Source organism: Aspergillus pseudodeflectus (assembly GCF_044049435.1).
Source record: "Aspergillus pseudodeflectus strain CBS 756.74 chromosome Unknown BJX68scaffold_15, whole genome shotgun sequence".
Lineage (NCBI taxonomy): Eukaryota > Fungi > Ascomycota > Eurotiomycetes > Eurotiales > Aspergillaceae > Aspergillus > Aspergillus pseudodeflectus.
Window position 1 is genome coordinate 341,969 of NW_027263791.1, and position 10,957 is coordinate 352,925.

The 10,957-nt window shown below is 52.3% G+C and overlaps 5 protein-coding genes across 5 annotated transcripts; 4 read left to right on the forward strand and 1 right to left on the reverse strand.

The window, feature by feature from the left end:
- The first annotated feature begins 291 nt into the window (after positions 1–291).
- On the forward strand, positions 292–2,283 carry BJX68DRAFT_234550 (aldose epimerase family protein). Its single transcript, XM_071039762.1, has one exon. The coding sequence runs from the start codon at positions 562–564 to the stop codon at positions 1,903–1,905; it is 1,344 nt and encodes a 447-aa protein (XP_070900496.1). The 5' UTR covers positions 292–561; the 3' UTR covers positions 1,906–2,283.
- An 834-nt stretch (positions 2,284–3,117) lies between these two features.
- BJX68DRAFT_234552 (cytochrome P450) lies at positions 3,118–5,329 on the forward strand. The gene is made up of 4 exons (XM_071039763.1): positions 3,118–3,545; positions 3,596–3,926; positions 3,975–4,188; positions 4,241–5,329. Exons 1-4 carry the CDS (start codon positions 3,185–3,187, stop codon positions 5,051–5,053), a joined length of 1,719 nt encoding a protein of 572 aa, XP_070900497.1. The 5' UTR covers positions 3,118–3,184; the 3' UTR covers positions 5,054–5,329.
- Positions 5,330–5,548: 219 nt separating this feature from the next.
- Positions 5,549–7,322, reverse strand: BJX68DRAFT_234554 (putative actin-related protein RO7). Its single transcript, XM_071039764.1, has one exon. It carries the CDS (start codon positions 7,199–7,201, stop codon positions 5,579–5,581), a length of 1,623 nt encoding a protein of 540 aa, XP_070900498.1. The 5' UTR covers positions 7,202–7,322; the 3' UTR covers positions 5,549–5,578.
- Positions 7,323–7,451: 129 nt separating this feature from the next.
- On the forward strand, positions 7,452–10,166 carry BJX68DRAFT_56745 (crossover junction endodeoxyribonuclease). Its single transcript, XM_071049413.1, has 2 exons — positions 7,452–7,523; positions 7,651–10,166. Exons 1-2 carry the CDS (start codon positions 7,510–7,512, stop codon positions 10,076–10,078), a joined length of 2,442 nt encoding a protein of 813 aa, XP_070900499.1. The 5' UTR covers positions 7,452–7,509; the 3' UTR covers positions 10,079–10,166.
- On the forward strand, positions 10,167–10,799 carry BJX68DRAFT_56746 (uncharacterized protein). Its single transcript, XM_071049414.1, has one exon. The coding sequence runs from the start codon at positions 10,255–10,257 to the stop codon at positions 10,591–10,593; it is 339 nt and encodes a 112-aa protein (XP_070900500.1). The 5' UTR covers positions 10,167–10,254; the 3' UTR covers positions 10,594–10,799.
- The last annotated feature ends 158 nt before the right edge of the window (positions 10,800–10,957 follow it).

A 10,957-nucleotide genomic window follows, 5' to 3' on the forward strand; every position in this document is an offset into this window, starting at 1 on the left:
AGCTCTGACTTTGTGGGGATCCAAGCACACACAGCACGCGTTTAGTTCAGTTTCCTCTTCCGCGACGCCTACTCTAATCGCGATTGACCCGTAAGCTCAGACAACATATGGTAGAATTTGGTGGTCTGACCGGCTAAGCCTACCATACTCTCTCAAGTCCTTGCGGCTGTCAACACCCGACTGTCAACGTGACTTGAGCTAAGACTGGAAAGGAATTAGGGGCGTTGATCCTTCCCGCCACTCGGAGTCTTAAGTTGACCCTGAGTTCTTGTCCCAGTCTGGTTCGACTCCGGTACATCGTCCGCCAGCGCGCATTGCCAGGGTTGGGGGCCAAACAGGTCACGCACCGCCGCTTCTTTGTCGAATCCTCGAGCGTCCCTCCGGAGTTTGATCCTTCGATTACGTCGCTGGTCAAGCACTAATTTCTGAAATTATCCGGGGCCAATTAACCGTGTCAGCCGCTGCCGTCCCCCGCTTTGTTTCTCCGCACGATGAGGTAACATCCGGAAAATCCAAGTCAATTTCTGGAGAAACTCAGATTCTATAAAGCCCTCCAATGCTATGCCCCAGTCTCTGCACCTGCTCCTGCGTGATCGTCTCCGCTTCCTGGTCTGTCCTGCGCGCTTCTCCCCTCGCATTGTCCTTTTCTACTGCTACATCTCTGTCGGAGTCCTCGCCCTCCTGATATACGTGATGCATCTCAAGCACCTTGGACCGTCCTTCCTCCTGGGCCTTGCAGCTTCGCAAGGGGTGGCTGCTGCTCCGCAATCTGCTCCCAGTCCTACCCCGCAAGCAACCCCAGACGCCTGGAAGACCTACACCATCAGCGCTCCTAACATCACCGCCAAACTCATCCCTTACGGCGCGCGTCTGACCTCCTTGCTGGTTCCCGACCGCGACGGGCGTCTTCAGGACGTCGTCGTGGGCTTTGACGAGCCAACTCAGTACAGAGGCGACGACAACTTCTACGGTCCCGTTGTTGGTCGTTACGCCAACCGCATCAAGAACGGCACGTTCTCCATCGCGGACACGCAGTACCACATCCCGAAGAATGAAAATGACGGCCTCAACTCCCTCCACGGCGGAGACATCGGCTATGACCAGCGCAACTGGACCGTAACCGCCGTCACCAACTCCTCCATCACCTTCTCCTTCTACGACCATGCCCTCGAGGGCTTCCCCGGCGACGTCCTCACTCATGCAACCTACACCGTCGCTAATGGGCCCGACGGCCGACCCCAATTGACAACCAATCTGGTCTCCCTCGCGCTCACCGACCCAACGCCAATTATGCTCGCAAACCACATTTACTGGAACCTCAACGCCTTCCGCGACGAGAACGTCCTGCAAGATGTCACGCTTCACCTCCCACTAAGCAAGCGCTTCATCGCGACAGACGGCATCCTCATCCCTAACGGCACCATCTCCACGGTAGACGCCTACAACGGCGCACCGGACTTTACCTCCCCCAAGCTCGTTGGCGCAGACATCGACGACGCCGTCGGCCTCTGCGGGACAGACTGCACGGGCTACGACAACTGCTGGATCATCGACCGCCCCGCAGGTTACGCTCCGGACTCCCTCGTTCCCGCACTCTACATGCACTCGAAGAACACGGGTATCTCCCTCGAGGTCTCGACCAACACGCCCGCTATCCAGATCTACAGCTGCAACGGACAGGATGGCTCCGACCCCGTGAAGCAGTCGCAAATTGACCGGAACAGGGAGCAGGGGTTCAACAACGGGCCTACGACTGTTGTCAAGAACTCGTGTGTCGTTGTTGAGACGGAGGGGTGGATCGATGGGATTAACCAGCCCGGATGGGGGCAGTTGGAGAACCAAATCTTTACCCCCGGTGGCAGGCCGGCGATTAACCAGGCTGTGTATCGGTTTGGGACGGCTTGATCGTGCCAACTAGCATATACACCTAGGGCTAGCGGTAGCATCTACGCAATCTAATAATAATTGGTTAACTCAGACTACGAGTCTTCCTTCTTTTTCCTTTGCGATTTTTGCCGCTTCTCCATACCCGAGTTGTCTTCAGACATAGTTTATCCACAGGATTAAGCCTCCGACTCTTCTTGTTCTAGTCACCTGAGCCTGCCGTGTCACTCTCCGGCCGCAGACTCTAACCCGAAACTTGTACGTTTCTCTCAGTCTCTCTCTCAGTCTAGATCTTCAACTCGCTTGGCATCAGATAATTCTGGACAGGGATGAAAGTCCACCAGATGACCAAATATCCGTCCATTATACTGATAGGCTCACGGGCTGGAAGAGATCTCCTAATAAGCTCTCGAGTACCTTGGTTCCATTCCAAGGCCGTGTATTATGATTAGGAAACAAGAGAACTGGTCTGAACTCGTCAGATGATCTCGGAGGAACAGAGTATGCGCGGACACGAACCTTGGGCTCTCGCGCCACGGACGGGGCTGAGTACAGCGACGCTACCATGGTCATCGAAAAGCTTGGAGTCGATTAAGCTTAAGTTGCAGTATGCGGATGTGGATTCCTTCCGGCTTCCAAGGTTAGAGTCCCAGCCGCATGATCATGACTCTGGAGAGGTCTAGAGTGCTGTAGAAATATTCTCCGAACTGATCTTTAAGAATTGAGCTATGAGGAGAGATCGTGTAGTTTCAATAGACCACAAAATGCTCAAGCGCCCCTTCTGGTGAGGATATGCGAGCCGACTAGATAAGGAACTGTAGTATATTTACAGCTTCGTACTTATTTCTAGTACATATAGTACCACAGAGTGTGGAGAACAGGGCTTTCCGTTAGCTTAGCCGTACTTAAGCCACTCTTATCAACGCGGTCAGACGTTAAGCAAGCCTTGGGCGTATTGCTGTTTTAGGGGTGAGGTAACAGCAAGTAAGATAGGTAACGGCGCGGTGAGATCACTCTAGGTGAGTAAGGGTGAGAAGTAAGAGGTCACAAAATTAGGCTAGTGTAGTGATTCCTCCAGTACTAAAATAGATAGCAAGGGCTCTTCTCTATAATAGAATAAAGGAAGAAAGTTTCCAGAGGATGGGCAGAGTAGGAATAAGCACTAGGATGTAATGTTTATATTAGCCTCCTGATCCCTCTTTGTGTGAGCGGACTGGACTCGGCAGCGAGATAGTTAGCTACGGCCCCCACATGCTGACTGCAGCCTGGCAAACGGGCGGATATTGGATAAATTCCAGAGATGAATCACCATGAGCCATACAAAGTGTCTCTGATCCCAGCACATGACCCCACGCCTTTGTTACCATGCATCTGGATTGATAAACCCACGTCTGTGACCTTCTTTCAACCTCTTTCCTCTCTTCACCACGTCCTCCCGCTCTGTCCATGCATCATGTCCTTCTTTTGGATCCTGGAAACCACAGCCGTCGTGTCCACACTCTGGACGGCAGCTGAAGCTATCCGTCGCCTTTACTTCCACCCACTAGCCCATATTCCTGGGCCCCGCCTTGCAGCACTCACATGGTGGTACGAGTTCTATTATGACGCCATTCAACCTGGTCAATACATCTTCAAGATCCAAGAGCTTCATAAGCAGTATGGTACGCTAATTTCCGCTTCCTTATCATGCCCCCAACCGACATCTCTCTAGGCCCGATTATCCGTGTTACCCCCGATGAGATTCACATCAACGATGTTGGCTTTCTGGATATCATCTATGCTCCGTCAATGGCGCGAAGAGACAAGTACGCCTATCAGCTAAGAAGCCTTCGAGTTCCTGGTGGGGTGGGCACGACCGCCGACTACAGCTTGCATAAAGTCCGACGGGAAGCTCTCACGCAGTTCTTCAGCAAGAAGAATATCCTCTACCAGGAAGGGCTGGTTGCAGATAAAGTGGGCCAGCTAAAGCAAATAATCGCGACCCATGCTACCAACAAGACGCCAATTAACCTCTCAGACGTATTCTTTGCCTTCTCAAACGAGTGAGCTGTTCCACCACTTCATTGATATTGTGGAGCTAACAGATCTAGTGTTGTCACCAATTTCCTCTTCGCGCATCAGACAGACATACTCTTGGATGAGCAGAAAGCTGCCACGCTCCGCCACAACTGCAAGGAACTAATGATGGGAATCAATCTCAACAAGCACTTTCCACAGGTCCCCGATTTCCTAGAGTCGCTTCCAATGTCCATAAGCCGCCTGATAATGCCCCCCGGACTTGTTGACATGCTTTCTCTCTTCGAAGTAAGGCTCTATACGCTTCCAACCTTGTCCTATCATTATTAACCTGAAATAGCGAGTTCGCAACGAGGTACTTGCTATCATGCGCGCCAAAGAGTCAGGGATCACCTCTAACAAGCCCGTTGGACCAACAGGCAAGGAGTCGGTTTACGATTCAGTATTGGACTGCCAGAGTCTGCCTCCGTCAGAAAAGACTCTTTTGCGTCTTGAGCAGGAGGGAGCCTTGCTGGTATTAGCCGGGACTGAATCGCCAGCTCAGACACTTAACATTATATTCTACCATCTTCTTGCCAACCCCACCCTCCTAGAGAAGCTTCGCGATGAGCTCCATACAGTCCCTGCATCCGCCTCATGGACCCAGCTCGAACAGCTCCCATACCTGTCCGCTGTAATCGAAGAAGGCAACCGGCTTTCCTTTGGTGTCTCAGCCAGAACTGCCCGTATCGCCCACGAGCCGCTAATCTATACGCCTTCTTCCCACGTCCCATTGACTTGCCCACCGAGCACGAGAACCAGATCATACACGATTCCAGCCGGCACGCCAGTAAGCATCACGACTCTTGCCGCACACACAGCGGAAAGTGTCTTCCCCAAGCCCTATGTTTTTGATCCTGACCGTTGGCTTGGTGATGCTGGGAAGGAGCGACGGAAGTTCCAAATGGCCTTTGGCAAGGGCGGGCGGAGATGCCTTGGTATTGAACTAGCGCGTGCAGAGCTCTACCTTGTCATCGCAGCCTTAGTTCGCGGATTTGAAATGGCCTTGTTTGAAACTGATGCTGATGATGTGGCATTTTTGCATGATTATCATGTGGCCATGCCGAAGATGGGGTCGAAAGGTGTGAGGGTTATAGCAAAGGCTGTGCCGTAGGTCGCTTGGATAGAAGAACACACTGGCCAATTTCTGTGTATCTGAACCCAAATTGCGTCCTGGTGTGTGCCAGCCTCAAAGCGTGGATGGTTCAGAAGACTTACTCCTAGAAAGATGGTGATTTATCCAGCCGAGCCAAGATTTTGCCAGGTCTTGTAAAAAGTCATGGGACAGCATGTTCGCAGAAACAACATGTATTTATCTGGATTAACCATCAAGTACTACTTAGACTTATTATAATGTCAATACTGGTACATACGACCACAGGGTGTGGAGAACAGGGCTTCCCGTCCGCTCAGCCGTACTTAAGCCACACGCCGGTAGGTTAGTAGTATGGTGGGTGACCACATGCGAATCCCTACTGTTGTATGTTTTTGCAACTTTGTTTTACATCCTTTTTTTACATAGATCACATTTGACAGGTGTGGGATAGATAGCATCAGGAGAGATAGGATTGGTGAATATCGGGTATCTATTGAATCACGTCGATCTAAACGCACACATCTAGTTTTGACAAGCAATCGATCACCCCCAACCCGCCAAAGTCCAGCTCGACCTATCCCCGCCACTCCTCAACCCAGACCGCCGGTCCGGAATCTGCGAATGCACATTCAAGTCCTTGGCGTCCTTGTGGCTATGATCCCAGTCCCTTGTGGCACCCGCAAGGCCATGCTGCAGGTACTTCTCCCGCTCGATCTCCACCACGCCTCGGACCTTGAGGTTGGTGACGAGACTTGCGCCAGCCCAGGGGCCGAGGGTCTCGACTTCACGGAGGATACCCTGGACAATTGGGACGGCTTCCTTGTCCCTCACGCGCTGTAGTTTCTGCTCAATTGGGTCGATCTCTGTATCTGGTTCATCGGCGGTTTCGTAGCCGTCTTCGGACGCGGAGGAGTCGGACTCTGTGTGCTCGCGGGCTGTGTCGTAGTTTGGTGCCGGTGGTTGGGAGAGCTTGAGGTCTTGTAGCTTCTGTATGTTTCGGTCGATGACCTTGCCGCGCACGGGGCTCCAGCCGTACTGCTTCACCAGAAGCCCTACCTCGTTGAGCACCCGGCGGCGGACCCCTGCGATGTTGGCTCCACCGCCCATGAAGACAATGCGTGACATGCATATTCCGCGGACATCTGGAGGTAGGCTTAGGAGCGTGTTATATACCACCAGCGGAAGTGGCTTTTCTTCATCGTCAAGGTCGGAATCCACCATGTCTTTGGCAAATAGGACCTTTTCCACTGGTTCCGTAAGTTTCGAGAATGGAAGATCGATGTATGATGACCCAGGATCTGAGGGGGACGGAATTGATACCGTCTTGTCTGAAATCTCGGCCAATGTGTCTTGTCCCTGTGAAGGCTTGCACCACAAGAAGCGGCTGGCAACTTCCTCACAGTACTCAAAGTCCACCAATAACGTCTCTCCAGGCTGTGACTCCCCATCTATAATCTGCGTAATCAACCGTCCCGTCTCCTGTACCAGCGCCTTCATAGCCCGTGTAGTTCGTTTCGTCGCGACTTCTCGATACTCGTAAACCCCGGTAACCACCGTTTCCGCCCAACCAATATCAACCACCAACGCCGACCGCAGTCCAGCTGCCGTCGTCGCCATCGCAGCGTTATTCAACAACGTAATGCTTGGGAACCGCCACCGAATAAACAACGTCGTCAAAACCGAAGAGAGCAGCGGATGTGGCATCACCGATGGAAGAACGAGAACCAATCGCGCAAGTCCCGCATCCGTCAACAGATACTTGTTGTATGTCTCCCGAACCGCTCGCTCAATCTTATCCTCGACGAGCCCCAGATCGACATCGCGCAGGTCCATATTCCACAGCTCGTACGGCCTCGTCCAATCTTCCGGCGTCGCCGGTTGCGTCGGTGTTTCTTGTTCCGCGGCTGTGCCTCGCAACCATCCTCTGTAATCCCCGACCCTGCGTGACTCCTCCGGTCCGAATCCGACTATGCATTTCGGCTCGCTCTCGCCCTCGAATCCGGCTCGGAGCCACCGAGCGCCGAGTTCGAATATTACCGCATCTTCTTCGACGCGGTATGTGGACCCGGAAGAGTTGCTTGCGAAGGAGTTGTTGTTCGAGCGCAATTGGTGCTGCGGGGTGTGCGGAGGAGACCGAGCGGACTGGCTATGGCGGAGAGTACTCATTGGAATTGTTCGTCGGTGGGTGCGGTGGGAGAAACAACAAATTGCTGTTCGATAAAAAATCTAGGATCAGGGACTCCTCCAAATAGAAGGTCCCTGTTCTGGCTTCGATATCAAGGCATAGACGCAACCTTGGAGGAAGTAAAGGAGCAGCTGCCGCATTTGATGCCAAGAAAGCGATCACCGGATCTTCGTCGGCCCGCCGGCCAGTCCATGTCAACAAACCATCCTCAATCTCAGCTCAACGCAGAGCAAAACCCGTCATTTTGTTCATTTTGCTTATTGTTTTTGGTATTTTGGAGGTAGCGCAGATGGGGATTCCTGGGTGAGTTTGACCTATCTCCTTCTCCCTGTGTCTGCGTGTTGTTGGTCGCAGGACGTAAACAAGAATATATCCCGGCAACCACGACAACCGCTGTTTGAGCCTCGATCAATTCGCTAACGAACAACAGGCTTATCAACGCACTTGGACCGGGAGAGCGGATTTCTCTGTCAAAGTTGGCTATTACACATTTGGAGCGGACGTCAAGACCAATCCGGATAGCTGTTGACATCTCAATCTGGCTGTTCCAGGTTCAGGCCGGTCGCGGCGGCAAAAATCCAGAGCTGCGCACATTGTTTTATCGGCTACTAAAGATTTTGGCACTGCCTATCCATCCGTTATTCGTTTATGATGGCAAGGATAAGCCCCCCTTTAAGCGGGGAAAGGCTGTTTCCGGTCGGAGCTATGGAAGCGCCCCGATTATCCAGCTTTCGAAGATCCTAATTGATCTGTTCAAGTTTCCTCGTCACGAGGCCCCTGGTGAAGCAGAGGCAGAGTGTGCAAGGCTACAAATGGCTGGAGTAGTTGATGCTGTCATGAGCAACGATGTGGACACGCTAATGTTCGGTTCGAGGAGCACGATCATGAACTTCTCCAAGGAAGGTGGCAGTGGCTCCGCTGCAGCAACGCATGTTACCTGCTATACTATGAATGGAGATGACTCGTCAAACGTCAAGCTTGATCGACCGGGAATGATTCTATTCGCTATGCTCAGCGGAGGAGATTATCTGCCGTCGGGAGTTCCCAAATGTGGCAGCAAACTGGCCGCAGAAATTGCAAAGGCAGGATTTGGCGGAGATCTGCTCGAAGCGCTCGAAGCCGATGACCTTGACGCGAAACTTAGTGAATGGCGAGAACGACTGCAGTACGAGCTCGAGGAGAACGAAAGCGGCTATTTCCAGACAAAACACAAGGTGGTTCGGATTCCAGAGGCTTTTCCCGACCGAACGATACTGTCATACTATGCAAAGCCCGTTGTATCCTCAGAGCGGGACATTGAGTTGTTGAGATATCGCCTGAGGAATGCGTGGGATAGAGAAGTTGATGTCTTTGAACTGAGGCAGTTTACAGCCGATACCCTTGACTGGAAATATCGTTCTGGCGCAAGGAAGGTGATCAGGCTCCTGGCTGAGCCTCTCGTCTCCTACAGGCTTCGTCTTGGGAAACACGTTTTGGTTTCTGGCAGGCCCAGATTATCCCACGACAATGCCCCCGTTCTACACAAAATCTACAAAAGCAGAACGAGCTTCAGCACAGACGGTCTGACTGAATTGCAACTCGATATGGTACCCATCGACATTGTTGGCTTGGACCTGCTCGCCGAGGAACCGAACCCTCCACTCCCACTTCCTTCCCAGGAAACCGCAGCTTCCGGCGATGAAGGAGAAGATGGAGAGGGCGAGGCTGAAGCAGAAGCAGAGATGATCCCGCAATCACCAACCAAGAAAAGGGTGACCAAGCGATACGATCCGTACGCCACGGAGAAGGTGTGGGTTTTTGAGGCCCTGGCTTCAATAGGCATTCCACAGGCCTTGGAGACCTGGAAAAAGGAACAAGCTGCCAAACAGAACCCACCACCTAAAAAGACAACGACACGAAAGGGAGTCCCTAGAAGGCGAAAAGAGCTGGATCCAAGCATGAAACAAGGCAGCATCCTCAAATATGGCACGCTTAAGAAGGGACGCTCCGATATGTCAGAATACAAAAGCGCACAACTGTTCGAAGCTGCGGTCTCAACAACGCCTCCGTCAAGGTCTCCTCCATTTTCCAGTCCTGGAGTGCATGGCCTGACAACGACTCCTCCGAACTTGAACCGTGCAGACGGGTTTGACTATTTGGTCGACAGATTCGCGTCATGCAATCTGACGGGTTCACCGGTAAAGCGCCGCCCGGTGACAAGAACCAGGGCTGCGCAACGCACAGTCATTGGTTCGGACGGTGCTGAACGTATCGAGATTGCAGACGAGGATTCGGATGATTTGTCAATCGAGATGCCGTCACTTCGCATGAGTTACTCGAACGCAAGCTATAAGGAGCTACACTGCCATGAATTTTTCTCACAGCCCTACAAAAGCCCGAGGGCGAGTCCCAGGCCAAGTCAACGGCGAAAGTCCGAAATAGTCGAAGATCTCGAGTACGCTATTTCGTCGCTGCAATTGAATAGTAACGAAGAGGATATGAAGATTGCGAGAAAGTCGCCGAGAAAGTCGCCCAAGAAAAGTGTGGAAAAGAAGTCGGAGTCTGTGCTGATTGAGCGTCTTGGAAGTACCACTCATGATCACACCACTCTGAAGCTGTCCGAGGAAGAGACAATCCCAAAGCAGTCCGAACCCAAGAACAAAGAGGCGGCTTTACCCGTGACAGAACCATCAAGAGACCCGAACTGTCAAGCCACCGAGACACGGAACGTGCCAACACACCTCGAATCGATAACTGTCTACAACGGGTACTGGGGGATAGAACCAGAAACAAAGGAAGAGAAGGATGTGAAAACGGGAAAAAAGAGCAAGACGAAGCGTCTTCCACGAGTCAGCATCCTCGATTTGACTACAGGTTGAAGACCAACAGCTGTTCTCAGGCATCATCAGGCTCAAACATACGCTAAGCTATCGTCCATGGCGTGAAGACAACCACTTAATTTGCAGCTAATTGTAGAAACTGGGGTCGGGCCAGCTGTCCCCCTTTACCGCTTCTTTGAACCAATCCCCTTGTCGGATGAGGTGCAGTAGGTTGCATGAAATCTCCTGCGTGTGGTCGCTTTAGCGCTGGGGGAGGATTTGGGGGATCCTGCGCCAAAAATATTGCAGATGCGAAGACAGCCCATCCCTGTGGAGATGACGATGGAAAGAATGAACCAGGGGATAGCGTAACGATTTGCTCGAGACTCGACCACGTTTCTTCTTCCCGTGACTTTTCGTACGGAGAAAGTAAGGTGTTACTTCAGCTTGCCACCTTGGTGGAGAAGGAACCGAAAACTCGAACTTTCGAGATCTCTGTTTCCGGGCCCGGGGAGGCGATTATCATGCAGTGTCCAGCGTCGTCGCCCCCGGAGGAACCGAGGCGGCTAGAGTGAGGCGGGCGGTCGCTGAAACGGCTGGAATACTGGAACAGTCAATCTTACTCCATACACTCGTGCCCAAGCGGCTAAGCCTCGTCTGCGACGGAGGACTCAAAAATTTGCTTGATGATTTCTTTCCCCTTCGGGATCTGGGGGATGCTTAGGCATACCAAACTTCGGAGGTCACGACCCATGAAGAATCCAAATGCCAGATTGCAACCATGTCATTGTTGAGAAAGCTGTTCAAGCGAGTTTGATCCATCATTTCACACGTATCTACTTCGTAGAGAAATCCTCGATACCGCGCTAAAAGCCACTGATATCAGGGTGACAAAAGGATGCGCATGCAAAGCACGGTCCAGCAAATGCCCCTCACATG

Coding starts and splice junctions, on each gene's coding strand:
- BJX68DRAFT_234550 (XM_071039762.1), top strand. CDS start 562: ATGCCCCAGTCTCTGCACCTGCTCCTGCGTGATCGTCTCCGCTTCCTG.
- BJX68DRAFT_234552 (XM_071039763.1), top strand. CDS start 3,185: ATGAATCACCATGAGCCATACAAAGTGTCTCTGATCCCAGCACATGAC. Junction 3,546..3,595: donor AGAGCTTCATAAGCAGTATG/GTACGCTAATTT, acceptor ACATCTCTCTAG/GCCCGATTATCCGTGTTACC. Junction 3,927..3,974: donor TTCTTTGCCTTCTCAAACGA/GTGAGCTGTTCC, acceptor TAACAGATCTAG/TGTTGTCACCAATTTCCTCT.
- BJX68DRAFT_234554 (XM_071039764.1), bottom strand. CDS start 7,201: ATGAGTACTCTCCGCCATAGCCAGTCCGCTCGGTCTCCTCCGCACACC.
- BJX68DRAFT_56746 (XM_071049414.1), top strand. CDS start 10,255: ATGAAATCTCCTGCGTGTGGTCGCTTTAGCGCTGGGGGAGGATTTGGG.